At 37.0% G+C, this 19,366-nt stretch overlaps 2 protein-coding genes across 2 annotated transcripts; one reads left to right on the top strand and one right to left on the bottom strand.

The window, feature by feature from the left end:
• Positions 1-2,353: 2,353 nt before the first annotated feature.
• LOC107793048 (uncharacterized) lies at positions 2,354-6,915 on the top strand. Its single transcript, XM_016615330.2, has 7 exons — positions 2,354-2,993; positions 3,993-4,128; positions 4,395-4,476; positions 5,370-5,545; positions 5,942-6,079; positions 6,178-6,317; positions 6,537-6,915. The coding sequence occupies exons 1-7, from the start codon at positions 2,876-2,878 to the stop codon at positions 6,812-6,814; spliced, it is 1,068 nt and encodes a 355-aa protein (XP_016470816.1). The 5' UTR covers positions 2,354-2,875; the 3' UTR covers positions 6,815-6,915.
• A 1,006-nt stretch (positions 6,916-7,921) lies between these two features.
• Positions 7,922-13,400, bottom strand: LOC107793040 (uncharacterized). The gene is made up of 7 exons (XM_016615321.2): positions 12,817-13,400; positions 12,250-12,563; positions 11,085-11,759; positions 10,529-10,657; positions 10,057-10,260; positions 9,142-9,342; positions 7,922-8,389 (listed from the first exon to the last, which is right to left on the bottom strand). Exons 1-7 carry the CDS (start codon positions 13,079-13,081, stop codon positions 8,255-8,257), a joined length of 1,923 nt encoding a protein of 640 aa, XP_016470807.1. The 5' UTR covers positions 13,082-13,400; the 3' UTR covers positions 7,922-8,254.
• Between the last annotated feature and the right edge of the window lie 5,966 nt (positions 13,401-19,366).

Here is a 19,366-nt window from a genome sequence, read left to right on the forward strand (position 1 = left end):
AGAATGAATGCATGCAATAAATATGGTAAATGGCATTTAATATAATAAGAAGCAATAAATCACCCAAATGTTGGATGGGGTGGATGATTCCTTCTTCAGAGACAATATGCGACATCATGCAATAGTAGTGAACAATATGCCCTCGGATCTTGTGAACTAAAGAAGAATGTTGCATGATGGAATCAAGCAAAAGAGACAAGACAAGCTTTTTTTATATTCTTAATAGTCAATTCTTTTACCAGATATTCTTTTACAGAAGTTTCGAATCCGTTTTTGTTTCCTTTCTCTTTCTATTTATAAGGGATATCTCTAGAAAACTCTAAAAAGTACAAAATGGGGAATATTGAATATTCTCGTTCGCAATACTAGGAACGTTATAACTGTTGCATCCGTTTGCTCTCTACTCGACCTCGGCATCGGTCTCTCCTTTTGGGCGACTCCTCGCCACTGAGCCATACTTGATCTCAACCTCGACCTTATCCCGCCCATCTACATTGGCTAAACGAGATCTAATTTTGACTCTTACAATTAGTTGGTTGGAACATGTAATCCTATGCGATCTTTTCAAATAACAGAGAATACAAATACAAAGAATTTAGTCACATATAACTAAGCAATTATATTCTTAATTTTTAAACATATAAAATAAGATATAATCAAATAATTATTACAATTTTAAAAAAAAAAGAAACTGTTGTAAGGTTACATAATTGGCAAACTAAAGAATAAATTGTATAGTATACGTGAAGCATTCGTGAGAATTGGGATGTAAAAGACAAATAGTCCTGCGCATAGAAGTGTACATTGGGAGAACGTCTCGTCTATTATACAAGACTTCTATTACCTCGTGATTGTCTAGAGAAGGTAACGGTTGTTCATTTTGAGGTGAATTTAAAATATTTCGAAAATCTCATAAACTCTTGATATACTAATAAAGAGATTAAAACATCAAATAATGTCTTTCTTGAAGCCGAAGTGATTAAGAGATATTCTTTGTCAAGATCAATTGGAAATGCAGGCAAACGCTTCTTGACAATCAAATATTTCAAGAAAATTCACAATATCCTTTGATCGTGAAATATGCTATTTTGGGCCTTGATTGGTGAAATAAGACGGAGCGATCAAGAGAATGTTGGGCTAAAACGACCCAAAAATACTCTTAACATGGTGTGATATTGTCCGCTTTGGACCAAGCTCGCACAGTTTTTTCCAAAAGACCTCACACCATTAAGAGTATCCAACTCTTTATAAGTAACTTATTTTTCTTTTCTACTTTCCTTGTGGGACTTTGTTCACGCACACTCATCATTCTCCCCCTTGAACTAAGTTCCACATGACCCACCACCATTTATGGGCTAATTTGAAGATGAATTGTGTGTCACCCACATGATTTTGAGTATTTGAAGGTCGTGTATGCGTCTTCAAAGCTATGAGTAAAGGTAGTGAACCAACCCATATACCGGCAAAGGCACTAAGCCAGGTCCTATGCCATCATTTCGCCATCTCCATACTCGTCTTACAAAACTATTGGCTCTGATACTAGTTGTTGGGCTAAAACGATCAAAAGATACTCTTAACATGGTGTGATATTGTCTGCTTTGGGCCAAGCCTGCACGATTTTTTTCAAAAGGCCTCACACCATTAAGAGTATCCAACTCCGTATAAGTAACTTATTTTTCTTTTTTACTTTTCATGTGGGACTTTGTTTATACACTCAACAGAGAAGCCATTCTTCGTGATTGATCGGAAGAACTGACTGACTTTTATGGAGACCAAATTTATCCTATGGAGGTCTACATCAACCTACATTTAAACACCATGCTCCAGTCCTCAAATTAAGGAGACTAATCCAGAAAGAAAAATCGAGAGAACGAACATAATTGTAGTAAAAAAATCATCAACAAAATTATTTTCTTCATAAAAAAAAAAGACGAACTTGAAATAAGTTCCAATTTTAGCTTTAAAAAAGTTGATATTGAGGTATTTTAATCTTTTGACACCTATTTAAGAGAAGAGAGCATTAACGTCATATATCCAAGTTGATCGGTCTTTCCCAGCAAATATAAGTTTAGAATGATATCACATATCATTCAAAATAGTAAGATACAAACTAAATGTATCTGGTGTTCAAAGCAATTCACATCGTTTTACTCGAATTGACTAATCGATGGAGGTGCGAATTAATATTAATTAACTACCTAAGATTTAATGATAATAGTATACACAAATAAATATAACGTATTATATATTTATTTAGTTGATATAAACATAATAATAAGAATAATAAAAAAAAGGTGAGAAAAAAATAAAGAAAAGAAAGGAAGAGGGAGGGGGGTGGGTGTGAAGAGGGGCAAGAGGGCTATATTAGATCCTGTTGCCGCATTGTCTTCTCTGCGCCAGCCAAGCCCTATAGTTCAGTATTATTTTTATTTTTCTTGTATTTTTTTTCTTTTATATTTTCTTTCTAATTTTGCCCAATAATTCCGAGTTCTGATCTATCCTTAGGACCTTCTTTTTATATGAGTTGATAGGGTTAGAAAAAGGTGTGGATCCATCCTAGAAACATCAAATCTCAAAAATTAGGGTTTCCCACCTTTATTCATCGCGCCAGTTCCCCACCTATTATACATCTATACATACATATATTTCTCTATTTGTGATTTGTAGATCTTTTGATTTTTTGTTTTATCATTGTTTGATCCTTTTAATGTCACAAATCGGTCAAGGCAATTGTGCGTATTTTTTTTGTAATCGGTCAATTGTCGGTTTGTTTAATTTGGGGACTTTTTGATCAATTTCATTTTTATCATATTCGGCGCTGGGTTGGGTTTCTCCTTGATATTATAATATTGTTAGGGCTTTTATTTGATTTAATATGGATAAAAAGAAGGCAGTGGCACCGCTTGTATGCCATGGGCATTCTCGGCCTGTCGTTGATCTGTTCTACAGCCCAATCACTCCTGATGGATTTTTCCTCATCAGTGCCAGCAAGGGTAATTCTTTTGATCTTTTTTTATGCCTCTTGGTAGTTGTGATAACATATTGAAGCATTGAGTGAATTTGACATAAGTGCGTTACATTGTCTTGATCAAACATTTTCCGGACAGTCATGAATGAGCCGTTTGATTTAGACAGGAGTCTTAAGTCTACTTTTATTTTTCCTTTCTCTCTCACTGTTTTCTCTGTGTGTGTGTGTGTGTGTGAAGATGCTTATGGGGAGCTGAGCAAAATGTTAGAGGGAAGAGCAGAGGTTCTTTAAAGTGGAGATGATGCCAAGACATAGAGTTTAGGAGAATTACCAAGAAGCAGGAATCTAAGAAAAGCCCAAAAGAGATTATTATTCAATCTAAAGGAATTTCTATTGTCATAGAATTCAGAGGGAAAAACTTTGAAAATGTCTGTCTCTTATCAAGTCTAAGTGGTTGCTTTGAAATGCAAACTTGATTTACTTGTAGATGTTATCAAACTCTCGTAATGTAAACCTTAATGCTTTTATTGGCAATCAATTCTATCAAAATATTACTCCGTGTGATGGTTCTAATGTAGGCGCGGGCATGGCATACATTATCATCTAAGTACTTTGTATGCCTAGTGTTTTCACCAAATCTTCGAATTGTTGGTGAATAGAATGATGGGTATTCTGCAGCGCATGGTATTACGTGTTGTCAATAGCCTTTAGATTTTATTTCTAGTATTTGTCAGTGATCAGGCAGGCCATTTTATGTATGCCTACTTTTTCACCTTATTTGTGAGCAGATTGGTAGGTGAACCCACATATGATTTCTCAATAACCTCAGATTTTTCTCGAACAGTCTCAGGAGCGCAACCAAAAGCACAAAAAAATATCAACTAAGATATTCTTTAGTGTTACAGTCTAACCGAAAAAGATTTTTTCCTGTTGCTCTTTTTCTTCTAATGTATGTTCATTCACTGCAATAATTATTCGTGCCGTTATTATTTGTTTTACCTTCTGAAATATTCCGTTCATGTAGATTCTACACCAATGTTGAGAAATGGAGAAACTGGAGATTGGATTGGAACATTTGAAGGGCATAAAGGAGCCGTGTGGAGTTGTTGTCTGGATAAACATGCTCTCCGTGCTGCATCTGCATCTGCCGATTTCAGCGCGTATGTTATCTAGTGGCGTCATTTCATACTTTGGAAATAACCATTTAAGCGACCATATTTATATGCTGACATCTGTCATTAGAGAAGTGATGTTGAACAATAGAAGTGCTATTGTAGCACCTAGCATGTCATTAGTTAAAACAGGTTAAATAGCTAATCTAATATCAGACACAGCAGAATCTTGGTCATCCTTTTTTAGAATTTTCCCTTGCTATATATATTATCTTTTTGCTTTCTATATTGTGTTTTGTGTTGGTTGTTTTCAGGAAATTGTGGGATGCACTGACTGGAGATGTTTTACATTCATTTGATCACAAGCACATAGTTCGAGCATGTGCCTTTTCAGAGGTACCATTACAACCATTTCTCCTTTATTGTATAATAGTTCCTTCAGGTTAGAGATTTAGAACTTCAGTTAAGTCATAGTAACCAAATTGTGACAACGTAAACTCTGCTTATTTTGTTAGTTTAGAACGTCTGTGTTTGGGAGGAACTCGCTGGCACTATGGGATTGCAGATCTAAGTCGTTTCAAAGGATTGTGCTATGAAAGCCTGTGGCCATCTCTTGTATTACGATATGGATTTTAACAAAATACTGTGAATGTAACAGATACCATTATATGAAATCCAATTTTAGTTGAAGGATTACATGAAATCCCGTGTTCCAGTTGTAGTCCTATCCTTCTCAAGTTTTTTCATTTGTGTTTAAAGTTTGTCAATGCTCGTATACTCGCAATTGACCCCAAAATAATTGTTGATTGTTTCAATGAAAATAGAGAAGTCCCTGAAATTACCCGTACTAAATCAACTTAGGGGTTTGATAGAACATCTCATTTTTAAGATTAGTGTTTGTGCTAACTTGCGTGCACCTCGACTATTAAACCGGGTATTTTTCACCTCCCACTAGTAACTCTTTCAACCAATGTATGGACAGATTATCGTCTTTAGCCTCTGCCAGGATATAAATCTTGGTCTCCAATGGATTTCATCCCTCATTGATCGCTAGGCCACATCCTTGGGTTCTGATAGAAAACCTCCTTACTATAGCCTATGAAAAATAAAAAGCAGTGAATGCCAAGTTCAATTACTGCTGAGTCATTAGACGCTGCTTCAATTGGATGACAAAGATTTTTTTTGTGTTAAAAGAATATACATTGTTTAAGGTTCTGAGTAATCTTCTGTATTCAATCTCTTGTGTTTTGATAGTTTACACGAACTACTATTGTGTGATGACTTTGTAGGATACACATCTGCTACTCACTGGTGGTTTTGAAAAAATTCTTCGGATATATGATCTAAACCGAATTGATGCACCTCCAAGGGAAATTGACAGCTCTCCTGGTTCAGTTAGGACAGTTGCTTGGTTACACAGTGATCAAACTTTATTGAGTTCCTCTGGTGATGCAGGTGGATTGAGGTAGACCTTCAGAGTTTGATGACTCTGGTTGTACTGTTTTGTTCATTTCATTCTTTTTCTGGTTGTATTATTCACGTGGCCAGTGTTAACGGTCACTTAAAGTTATCGAGTAACTCTTCATCCCTTTTTTAATCTAGCGTTGCATTGATCAAAGCTCAGATGCTTGATAGATTGGATGCCATTTTGTTAACCTGTAGGTCACTTGGATTTGAATCTTGGCTTGTTGCAAAATTACCAGATAGCTATAAAGGCCACATATGGTTCATATTTCTGTCATGAACTTTCTCTTTCCCTGTGTATGAGTCCCTGGGCTGCAAGGGAATGCTAATTTCTTTCGCCACTTTCCTGCATCACTCTGTTCACTATCTTAATTTTGATCGAATTCTTGTAACCTAGGTTATGGGATGTGAGGAGTGGCAAAGTTGTTCAAACCCTTGAAACCAAGTTTCCTGTAACGAGTGCTGAAGTAAGTCAGGATGGTCGATACATAACAACAGCTGATGGTTCCTCTGTCAAGTTTTGGGATGCTAACCAGTAAGTATAATCTTTCATTCTTTACTGGCACAAAAAAACTGTGAATACAGATTTTTTCCATGGTTTACATTGCTTTTTAATCTTTTGTTCTAAAACAGCTTTGGATTGGTGAAGAGCTATGACCTATCCTGCAAAGTTGAATCTGCTTCATTGGAACCAAAATTCGGTAATAGGTTCATTGCTGGAGGAGAAGATATGTGGGTTCATGTCTTTGATTTTCACACTGGAGAGGAAATTGGTAGGTGCTGTGGGTTCGTAAATGTTTAGAAATTTAGTTGCTTTGTAGTCCTGTTTATATATGCTCTGATCAATGTCTTTGTTTATGTGTTCCCTTTTACCAGTTATTTTTCCAGAATTTGCTTGCTCTTAACTTAACTAGGGGTTTATGCTTCTTTTTCTTATAAGTAGTTGGTTCAAGCTTTAACCATATTGTATATTCCCTCTTTCTACAACATAGGATGCAACAAGGGACACCATGGTCCTGTGCACTGTTTGCGGTTCTCTCCAGGAGGTGAATCCTATGCCTCAGGATCTGAAGATGGGACTATCAGAATATGGCAGCTTGGGCCACTTGGTCAGAATGAGGACAACTCCACAGCAAACGGGTCTATTTTAAATGCCAAGGATGACATGGGTGAGGTGACCCAAAAGATTGAGGAGTTGGATGTTTCAGAAGCAAAGAAGACTGAAGAGACACAGATCGATGGTGCGGTGGAGCAGGTTGCTGATGCCTAATTAGGAATTTAAGGGTTTTGTATGGTTTTGCCTCTTGGAAAGCTATGACTGGCTTGACTTCTGAGGTTTTTGCTTATGAAATAAAATTAAGCTTTTAAAAAGTGCTACGTATTGTTTGCTTGGCTGTGGTCACCTATCATCGTTTAAAATCTTTGGTGTGGTTCTCTCTGCAGAACTGAGGGTGGGCATATTTACGTAGTTCTCTTCCAAGTTTCATGTCGTCCTTGGACTTGAAATTGCTTTTAGAGCCTTAATAAGAAAAAGTAATATTGGGATAAGGCTATAACTCGAAGACATTACAAGCTTTAAAAATGCAGCGTTGTGCCTGTTTGTTTCAGTGAACAGCAGATTTGATACGGTAATGATTTGTCTTCGTGCATTGCTTGGATTTGAGATTCAATTATCTTTGGTAAAGAAACCTTCTCTGCTAAATAGTGTAATTACTGGCCGCCCTCATCTGTTTGTTTGGGGAAAAGAGGTTGGGAACCTGTAGTTTTTTAACCTAGGTTTGGGAGCTTTTAAGTGGGGTGTTTTTCGCTAATGTCAGTTGGGTTTGGTCAGGGTAATTGATTTGGGCAAAAATGATAATGTAGAAAATTAAGTGAAAGTTGAACGATTTTGTGGTTAGAAAACTAAGTTTGATCATTTTCCTCTAATTGTACTATAAGTTGAGGGATCTTCTGTGTTGATTTAATTAACCCGGTTTAGGGGAATGAGGATAAACTTTTAAGTTTTAACACGGTCAAACATTAAAAAATGACTCTTTTATCTTTTAAATGTCTTAATACAATGCTAAATATCTGCAATGCAGCATATGTCAACTGTAGACGAAATCAAAATGCTGGAATGCATATCACAGAACAGTGCAAAGAACTTCCTGCCAGATAAAAAGAAAATCTAACGCTCAATAAAATTTTCATCCATATATCCCTAGGGTCAACAATGGAATACTCTAGAACAGTGGACCCTATTTTCCGTACGCTGAGAGACTACAATACCTTCCTTGTGAATGGAATTAAGGAAAATTATCCTCCCAGAAAAACTTGACACACACAAAAGGTATCATCATAAGTGACCAAGTACATGTAATACTTCTTGACACGTCTAATGATCTGAAAATACCAATTGATCTTCCAGTCAATCATCGTTTCTCAGGAAAAAGAACACACATGAGGAGAAAGAGATGGAAAGTAATCCACCTTGGGGAAACTACTCAGAATTTTTCTGCTGAAAAGATGTACATAGAAAAGTTATCTCCACTCGTTGTGTGGCGGATAACAGAAACTAGTAAAACAAGCTTAAGAATCAGCGAAACTAAATCTAAAAGCTCTAAAGCAGAGCTCCAAACTATCAGCAAGACTACCTAAAGATGGGCTACCTTTCAAGTAACTCTAAAAAGAACAATACAAAATGATCTAAATATACAGGATGCCGCTTGACTTAACAGAGAGCACCCGATTGGTGTTGCAGCTGTTCAACTAAAATTCTATTGATGAACGGTAACATAGCAGCTAAGAATGCCTTCGGACATTCCTCATGCGGAAGATGACCACATCCCGATATTGCAACCAGTCTCTGTACGTTAAATAGATTTTACAAGTTAATAGCCTGAGCACCTTAAAAAATTATGCTTTTATCTGAAGCAATTTCACAAAATGTCGTTTCAATTTCATCCCTGGGAGGTATAAGTATCTTATTCGCTATACACATTCATTATGTGCATACAAGTCTACACCCAACAACACAGGATTTTCAACAAAATAAAGGTGTCATCCAAGACATCATGCAACAATTAGCAGCCAGAAAAGAAAATTAATACTAAGCAGTGATCTATATGTGCTTTCGTGCTGGGAGCTGAATTCTCTAATGTCTTTGGTGATTATCACTACATTGATGACTATTCTTGGGACATGATGGACTTTTTCAGTTTAACTTTCTCTTTCTAGATCAATGTTCAAGAATTGTATGGTAGCGGTAGTCCCATTTCTTCATCAGTTTCTTGTTGAATCAGTTCCATTCAATTTAGTCACAAACACAGGAACTTCTAAAAATTTCTCTGTAAGAGGTATATTACAGATTGGTTCCCATGGGAGTAAAATCATACATGAGGCAAGAATAATCATACTAGGTGGTGTTTGGTTTTGATATGTTCCGGACCGTGTAAAGAAAACAACTAAGTTACTAACTAAGGGCATAATCACTTGCACTGATCTAGATCAAGTAATTCAGCTTCTATTGTGAAAACCAATCCATATGACACAGAGTTAGATAATAACATACGATAGACTACAGCTGCAGAGATAGATATAAAGAACACCATAACTCACAGAATTCACAAGTTTTGAAGCCATAGCTTGAACAGACTTCAAAGGTACAAGTGCATCTTCAGCTCCCCCAATCACCAAAACTGGCAAGCTTTCAACTGCTTTCAGCAGTGCTGTGGCTTTTTCTGGGGAGAGGACTGTCTCATATGACTGCTTCCCTATCTCATGGAGTGCTTCATCCCAACCTTCCACACATAACGGTGCCTGATTATATACACAAGCAGAAAGGCTTAAGATTGGAATCTGATATATATATATAAAGAATGTAAATATATCGAAAGAAGGGACCTGAAAATTTCACAAAAGAAGAAAACAGGGAAACTGATAAAGCCCATAATATCTAATCCAATTGTAGGCGTCTTGTAACTTATGAAAAAAACTATAGGCATCTTACATGCCCAGAAGTGGCAAGAACTGTTTAGGGGGCAGTCTTCTAAAACTTTTCCACAATGGTTTCAGTTCATTCATAGCAAAAGTTGAACCCTCATAAACACTAGTTTTTCTGTGATATGAACCCATTAAGTTTTTCTTCCACATAAATATACATGTACTGGAAACTCTCCAAACAGGTACTTCTACAGTCCATCAATCTTTTCTTGGACAATTTTTCATCCCCGGGTACATATTAAATGATCCAGTTCATTATATGTATTCATGCTTTAGGAGCTTCTACAAGGTGTGATTATCTTCATTTTGCCTCTTTTTCTTTTACTTCCTAACTTCCACTCAAAAATTAATTATCACAAGTAGCACACTCAAAAGTCTAAATTGAGGAGGACTATGGTATCATCCATCCCAGAATACAGAAAAGCAGAACAAAATTTGCTTGAATTTGTAGACAGCAAATTAGATGTTTCTTGACAATTAAACAAAGAAAGTCTTTAGCACAATCAACATTTCAATCATAAGCAAGCATACCTTGTATAAGCTCAAAATGTCAGTCGTCAACTTGGTTGCGTCATACCATGCTCGTCTATTAACAACTTGAGTAATTTCCGTTCGCAAAAGAGGACGCACCAAGTGCTTTTTTCCGAGCGAAGTGCGTAATAATATTCTTGCTAAGGCAGGAACCATTTCTCTTGACAGGCTAACACCCAATAATACAATCCCCTTGATCTTAACCTAATATAGAAGGCAAAAATAGTTAAACAGTCAAAGCATGAACAACTATGCAATAAATTGGAGTGCATAGGTTTAAAACTGAGGGTACACAAGATTCCACATCATCCCCTTCAACGAGGACACTAAATGTATGTTTGGAAGAAAAGAAGTGGGCTACTGACATCTTTTCTCAAATTTGAATTGCAATTTTACCCGGTTTACAATTCATCCAAAGACGATAAGACTTATGCTAACTATACTTGTTAAAGCACACACCGTTATCACTCACATTAATAAAATTTGTGGATGACTGCACCCTTTGTGCAGCCTTTAGTGCAAGCAATCCACCATCGTCATGGCCAACAAGTACCACTGAAGTGAAACCCATCTCTGAGCAAAAAGACAGAAGCAGGTCAACCTGAAAAGTGAAAATTTAACTGTCAAAAATAAAAGCGAATAAATTTAAAAGGAAAACAACATCCCCGGTTGTCATCATTACGAGTATCTGTTTGAATGAAGGACAAATATAGCCCAACAATTAGACTCTCCAAGACTAATTGAAAAGGATCTTTTCAGATGCCATCTCTTTTCAAAGTCAAAGAAACTCCCTACATGTATACAATACATCATATGCATACACATATATACATAATATCCTAGAAATCAGAGCCCTGAATACTCTGTTAGTACATCATATGCATACACATACACATTTTCTGGTACTGCATTTAAATTGGTAACTCGCTGTTTATTTTCAATTCATTACTGTCACCTCTCTTGTTTGGTTTCGTGCTGAATTTAACTAAATAGTCATTGAAACATACGATTGAAAAGTGAGATGTTACCTGAGCATCAAGCGTGTAGGGATTAGGCAATTGATTCTCCTCCCAGTCTGCTCGGAAAGGCCTAGATGACAATCCCCATCCTGGCCTGTCAAAAGCAGTGACTGCACAACCTACCTGCTGAGCTAGTACTCCCATCACATTTCTCCAAGAGAAGACCCCGCCACCAAAACCATGCACCAGAACAATTCCAAACTGATCATTATCTTCCAGATCTCGTATAGACAGAGGAGACCCCGACCCATGAACTGCATCTCCATCACCAACTTCATCTAGGTTGAGACTAGGCATTTCTTCAGACAGGATGGAGGGAGTTTGAAAACCATCTAATAAAGGTGTGGATAGACAGTTCGCAAGAAACTGACTACTGTAGCTCCTCCGGATACAATAATCCGAATTTGATAAAAGATTTAATGGCCTGTCAACACGGGGTGTGGAGGACAAGGAACGGCAAGGTGATCCAGGCAACCTAAGTTTGTAATGAAGAGTAACCCCTAAGCAAGAGATGAATAAGCTGTCAACATCAGCAAGCAGTTTGGCAGGAATTTCCCCTTCCTCACGAGCTGAGCCAGCAAGTTTCCTCATTTCACTATTACATTTTGATGCTTTCCCAGCGGAAGGAGTTGGAGACCGTGGAACCTTATGGTATGCAGAGAAGACAACTTTACAAGGAAGCACCTGTTATTTCAGAAAAAAGAACTGTTACAAACTTATAGGTTCCACTAAATTGCATCTTCTGAAGAGCAATGAGAAATCAATAAAACCAACAGCACTGATTACCTTCACATTTTAACATTATCATTGATAAATCACAAAAATGAACCATTGGCACCGTGTCATCAATGAATTCAGGGGTGGAGCTAGGTAGGAATAAGGGGTTTCAATTGAATCCCCTCCATCAAAAAATTATATTGCGCAAATAGAGAAAAGTGAGTTTTTTTTATTTGTTAGTATATATGAACTGTTGAATCCCTCAATATAAGAAAAAATTCTAGTCTAGTGGCAAAGATGGCTTCAAAAATTAATTTTGGTGACAGTTTCAATCCGAAGTGCGACATTTTAATGTCTTTTGTAATCCCCGTGTATAAATTTCTGGCTCCGCCAGTGAATGAACTAAATGTATCCAAGAAATAAAGGAAACCAGAAGGGGGAAAACATAACAACTTACAGCTTCGGGGTCAACTCGGTGAAATAAGAGCTTCCTCCTAGCTCGACAGCTTGTTCTATAGGCAACAACAGTATGTCCAATAGCAAACACTACAGATGATAGAAACAACACAGGCATCCCCCATGACTTTTTCAAATGAAGCTTTTGCTTTGAGATAGCAGATGAAGCTTCAGCTTCAGCCTCGAGGTATGAATTGACAGAGAAAACACAAGCCTTTACGGAAAGAAGAACAATGGATATAAATGAACAGAATGTAACAGTCCCGAGATATGGTCCATGTGAGAGACCAGGTCCATCACACAGAGAATAAACACCTATCATCACAGAACAATAACAAGTTAGAACGAATTCCAATTTGAATCACAACATCAAGACATTTGGAACTAATACTTAAAACAGCAAAAAAATATATTTCATCAATTGTTTATTATCCGTTTCAGCACTTCTATTCAAATGCTGCTTATTTTATATAATCAGTTTCTTTCAGAAATTAAGTATCAACTACTTGCGCTCAGCTAACTCAGGCGGGCTCAAAAATTGAAAGGGAAGTAGTAACTAAGCACGTACATGTGATGAGAAGAGATCTCAGAATGGAAACGAGAGGAATATCGGTCAAGGAAGTTTTGAAGGCATATCGTTGCAAATGCTCCTTGAAACTGTAACACCTTACGCACGTGAAGCTTGAAATCAATACGCTCGGTACCAGTACATCCCCTAGTATCACCATCACCGGCGCCGATAGCATCAGCAGCGACGCTAACATCGCCGCCATGAAATATATAGTCCTCAAACATCTCCTTACTTTCTCCAGCATCTTCCACATTAAGGCCATCCGTAATTCCAATTACTGATGCTAATTACAAAACAAGTTAAGGTCCGATTTGGTGAATAATAAATTGTAGAGGAAATGAAATTATATATATAGAGAATAAAACCGGAGGAGGCGGCGGCTCAAGGCCCATCTCACGGCAGCGAATAAAGCCGTTTTCCGGCTAGGTTTTCAGTTAAGGAAAATGCAGTTTACTTTGCTTTCTATAAGAGCAGAGAAATTTAAACAGAGGCCGAGGCGGACTGGAGTTGTCGCCGGAGTTTTTGTGCTCTCTCACTTTCTTTCTTTCTTTTTTTTTTTTCCTTTCGTCGAGTTTTATTTCTTTCTTATTTCCCCTTTACCCCTTTTATTTAAGGGAAATGAAATAACGATATGCTTTATTTTTTTCGGTTACTTGAATTTTTCTTTTCTTTTACACCATTAACAGGGAAATTAGACAAGTCTAATTAGACAATGGTAACCAAATGTCAAGGAATGTTAGAATTATTTGGGCAAAGATCACTTTTAGTCCGCGATAGAAATTATTTATATTTAGTAGCTGCAAAAATATATAAAATTCGTATATGTTTTTAGTGTATAATACACATATATATTGCTTTTATTTTGAGAACGTCTATATGGCATCATTTTCCTATTTTTTTTATAACGGCAATTCAATAAGTTCGACGTGCACCTTTCTATGTATTTATTATCTCACACCAGTATAAACTACACATATAAAATTAGTTTTGTTTGTGGCATCTCCATTATTGAAGGATTATACATTTACTTATATGGACTTCTTTGTTATTATTATACGTTTTTAATGATGGGGAGCTTGTGGATAATGAAAGTAAGGAAGATAAAAAAAAATGTCTTAATTTAAAAAATCTTTTCATTGGCAATGCTAGGTTGGAAAAACAAAAATTAAAGAAAAAGTTGGCACAGCTGGAATTCGTTACAAGTGGGCCATTTACCTACCTGGCAGCTTTTTTCTGTATACTGGCGTTGCCATTATCTCTCGTACTCGTATCTTTTGTGCATCCCAAAGATTGTGCGTGCATATTTTTTTCCTTCACATCCTCTCCTTTTTTACTTTCTTCTTTCTTCGACCAGAATTTTTGAATTTTCTAGCAATTTAGTAGGTGTTTGAACATAAATTATAATTTTTTTTAAAAAAAGTATTTGGAGTTAAATTGAAAAATAATATTTAAAATTTAAAGTTATGTTTCGACATGCATTTACTAGAAAAAATATTACAATTGTGTAAGTGAGGAAATTTTTTTTAAAAGTTTTGAAAAACAATTTGGGTTTTGAAAAAAAAAATTACAATTTGGTTTTGAAAAACTCATTTTCAAAAAAATTTTAAAAACTTGTAAAATTTGATGGACAAACATATTTTTTTTAAAAAAAAATCAAAAAAAGAAAAACTTTATTTTGGGAAAACGGGTCCTTAGTGTTGGATTTTAAGTATATGCTTAGAAGAGAGTGAATGAGAAATGAAGGGAAAATAAAATATTTGAGTTTCATTTGAGATTCTCTCCTTGACGAAGGAATATTGTCCCATATTGGAAAAGGAAGAAGTTTTTAATGGGTATATAAGCAATTACTCTTCTTCTAGCTCTTAAAGAGTTGAGAAGAAGGCAAGCCTCGCGCCGTCGTCGCTCAGCTTCGGCTTCGGTCAATTGATTGATTGATTAATTTTTTGAAATTAATATTAAATCCAAGAATATTAATATTAAAATCCAACTGTTTCCATTTTCAGTTTTCTGTTTGGTAACAGAAAATTAACTACCCTCTTCAATTTTCCCTCTTTGTTGTTGAGTAAATAGTCATTTATGTTGTGGCCGTTTTGCATAAACAGTCATTCTAAAGAGTTGCACCTCTTCAGATTTCAGCCCAACATTGGCTATAAATACAAGTCCATTCTCTCAGATTTTCCATACGATTTCTGAGTTTCTCCTTCTTCTTCTGCGTTGTTTTAACTTCACAGAAAGCAACAGTAAGTGTGATTTGCTACCGAACTTTATGTTCGCTGAAACACTAGGGTTTGAATTAATTTTTTGTTTCGTTTATATTTTTATTTATGTTATTTTATCTTTTCCAGAATTAGTTTACAAATACAGTTTACTAACAAGCTTAAGGAATTTAATTTGTATTCTGTATTTGTGTTATATTCACTATTTTAGAGTTTAAAACCTTTGTTGTTTTTTACTCCGTTAGAGATTAAAATCTACGTAATTTTAATGTTTGTTTGTGTTATTCTTTTACAGAAATGACTAATGATAACGGGAACCGGACTGTTCCAATGGTGACTGCCAATGCATCAACAAGCCGAACACTAGCGTTGGCACCGACGGAGAAACCCAATTTTCGGGTTAGATTTCAAGCGGTGGCAGCAGAAGATGTTCTTCTACTTGACTACTTTAAGTCTGTAGAAGTTCATCAAGGAAGATGTTCCGGTTGTGCCCGATGAAACTCCAGAGAATGAACGTTTTCTCGTGATTGAGGCGTGGAAACATTCTGATTTTCTGTGCAAGAATTATGTTCTTAGTGGACTGGAGGACGATTTGTATAATGTCTACTGTGGCGTGGAGACGTTAAAAGAATTGTGGACTGTGCTTGAAAAGAAATACAAAGTTGAAGATGTCAGGTTGAAGAAATTCGTTGCCGCCAAGTTTTTGGACTACAAAATAGTAGATAGCAAGTCTGTTATTACCCAAGTCCAAGAATTGCAAGTGAGTATTCACGATCTCCTTGCTAAAGGTATAAATCAAATTAATACTGATGTTGAAAGTAGTAATCTTAGTATTTTTACTAATAGAATTTTTATTGAAGGTCATGTCATCAATGAAGCATTCCAAGTAGCAGCGATGATTGAGAAGTTGCCTCTTTTGTGGAAAGACTTCAAAAACTACTTGAAACACAAATGCAAGGAGATGTCCCTTGAAAATCTCATTGTTCAGTTGAGAATTAAAGAGGACAACAAAGCTGCTGAAAAAAAGGCCGTAGAAACTCAACAATAATAGGAGTAAACATTGTTGAGGATACTTCTCAAAATAAGAGAAAGAGGAAGCAGGCTTTTGGACCGAAAAGCAACCCAAGCAAGAAGCGGTTCAACAAAAATTGCTACAACTGTGGGAAAGCTGGGCACAAATCTACAGAGTGTCGTGCTCCGAAGAAAGACAAGAAGAAGGGTCAAGCAAACATGGTTGAAAAGCATAAAAATGTTGATGACTTGTGTGTTATCCTTTCGGAATGCAACTTGGTGGGAAATCCTAAGGAGTGGTAGATTGATTCTGGAGCCACTTGTCATGTTTGTGCTATCAGGGAAGCCTTTGTAACATATGCTCTGATTGGACCCGAAGAGACTCTTTCTATGGGAAATGTTGCAACCGCCAAGATTGAAGGATGTGGGAAGATCTTTCTGAAGATGACTTATAGCAAGGTGGTGACTTTGAACAACATCCTTCATGTTCCCGAGATAAGGAAGAATTTAATCTCAGCTAGACTTCTTGTTAAGAATAGTTTTAAATGTGTTTTTGTATCCGATAAGGTTGTAATAAGTAAGCACGAAATGTTTGTAGGAAAAGGTTACATCACTGAGGGCCTTTTCAAGCTGAATGTAATGGTTGTTGAGAATAATAATAAAATTTCAGCTTTGTCTTACTTACTTGAGTCAAATGAATTATGTCATATATGTTTGGGTCATGTTAATTATAAAACCTTGCGAAAAATGATTAATTTGGAAGTATTGCCTAAGTTTGAATGCGACAAATCGAAATGTCAAGTATGTGTGAAATCTAAGTATGTTAAACATCCTTATAAGTCAATTGAAAGGAATTCAAATCCTTTAGACTTAATTTACACAGATATCTGTGTGTGACGACCCAAAGGGTCATCACTTGCTTTCAGTTGATTTCTATGTCTCCAAGGCCTTGAAAACCTCATTAGAGTTGCCTCTATTTGCGTGCGCAGTCCGGGCGCGTAGCCGGAAAGCTTAAATATGAAACTCTGTGAAAAATGCTAAGTTTTGATGTTAAAATGAATAAATTTAACTTCGGTCAAAATTTTAGGTAAACGGACCCGGATCCGTGATTCGATAATCCCAGAGGGTCCGTAGGAAAATATGGGACTTGGGCGTATGCCCGGAATCGAATTCCGAGGTCCCAAGCCCGAGAAATGAATTTTTAAGTGAAATTGTTTTCATAAATTGTTTAAGGAAAATTTGAAATAAAAATTGATTAGAAAGCAATGGTATCTGGCCCATATTTTGATTCTGGCACCCGGTACAGGTCTTATACATGACACGAGTCATTCATGCGAAATTTGGTTGAAAACGGACGTCGTTTGACGCGATCCGGACCTAAATTGAGAAATTTGATGTTTAAAAGAGTTTTGAGAAATATCATTGATGTTTTTGAGGTTGTGTGTATACTTGGGTTGGAGTTTCGAGGGCTCGGGTGAGTTTCGAGTAGGTTCTGGGATGCATTAGGCTTAGAAAATCAGATGTTGTAGGTTCAGGAAGTCGCAGGTCTCTGAATCCTCTAGTGCGGTCCGCGACAAATCGCGTGCGACTGCGAAGGGGCCAGCGCGACCGCGGTCGCCTTTGTGCGGCCCGCGGTAAAAGCTGTGCGGCCGCAGTCGCCTTTGTGCGGTCTGCACAGGGTGCTGAACTGCAGGTCTTCAGGGAGGCCTGTGCGGCCGCGGTCGCCTTTATGCGGTCCGCGGTGGAGGCTGTGCGGTCGCAGTCCATTTGATGCGGTCCGCACTGGGGGTCTGAGAGGGGTATAAATAAATGGAATTTTCAGTTATTTTTCACTTTTCAAAACCCCAAAAAACATAAGAGACGATTTTTCAAACAACCTTTCTTTTCCAAAAATATTGGTAAGTGATTTCTAACTCATTTTCTTCACTCCTTAACATCTTTTAACATGATTTCAACTTCAAATCAATGATTTTCATGGGAGAAATTAGGTGTTTTGGGTAGAACCTAGGTTTTTCTAAAATTGGGGATTTGGACCTCAATTTGAGGTCCAATTTCAAAACAAATTATATATTTGGATTCGTGGGGGAATGGGTAATCGGGTTTTGGTTCAAACCTCGGGTTTCGACCACGTGGGCCCAGGGGTGATTTTTGACTTTTGGGTAAAACTTTGGAAAACTCATTTTCATGCATTGGGGTTGATTCATTTAGCACTTATTGATATAATTAAATAACTTGTGACTAGATTCGAGCGGATTGGTGGTGGAATCAAGGGGTAAACCTATAATTGAGACTTGATTGTTGTTCAAGGCATCGAGGTAAGTGTTTGGTCTAACCCTAGTTTGAGGGATTAGGAGTTGAGTCATATTTGCCACTTGCTTCTTGTTGAGTACGACGTATAGGTATGGTGACGAGTATCTATACGTTGGTGTCAAGCATGACCGTAGGTCTTAAATTGAAAGTTGTTGTGTTCTTGAATGACACTTTGTATGCTTTACTTAATGATCTTCTATGATTGAGCAATTTTCGATAATTGAACTGAGTACAGGTTAAGTTGAGATTGGTTATAGCTGATTCTCCCTTGTCGGGATGACTATTTCAATATTGTTGTTCCCTTGCCGAGAAAATTATTACATTGTTGGGTTTCCTTGCCGGGAAGTTATTATATTACTTATGTTCCTTGCCGGAATTTCTTATGATTGTGTGAGGAAATGAAATGGGAGTGGGTGGTACGCCTACCACAAGATAATAAAATGGGAGCGGGTGGTATGCCTACCACAAGATAATGAAATGGGAGTGGGTGGTACGCCTACCACAAGATAATGAAATGGGAGCGAGTGGTATGCCTACCACAAGATATTATGAAATGGGAGCGGGTGGTACGCCTACCACAAGATATACTAAAATGGGAGCAGGTGGTACGTCTACCACAAGATGTACTGAAATGGGAGCGGGTGGTACGCCTACCACAAGATATGAGAAATGGGATTGGGTTGCACGCCTGCAACAAGATAAAACTGAAAGTGAAAGTTGCCTTATTTCTCTTTATCCGTGTTAGAAGTTAAATTGTAGTTTCCTTACTATTCTTTGATATTCTATTTTATCTGCTACCCCCGGAGCATGTTTCCCCTTTCCCAGCTTTGATTGCTTATTACCTATTTACTTTTTCCGTCATATGGTATATAACTGCACAGGTTTATCTGGAGTCTGGTCTTAGCCTCGTCATTACTTCACCGGGGTTAGGCTAGACACTTACCAGCATATGGGGTCAGTTGTGCTGACACTACACTTTGTGCTCTTTTGCACGTATCCAGGTCTTGGAT

This window comes from Nicotiana tabacum, chromosome 6 (genome assembly GCF_000715075.1).
Source record: "Nicotiana tabacum cultivar K326 chromosome 6, ASM71507v2, whole genome shotgun sequence".
Classification (NCBI taxonomy): domain Eukaryota; kingdom Viridiplantae; phylum Streptophyta; class Magnoliopsida; order Solanales; family Solanaceae; genus Nicotiana; species Nicotiana tabacum.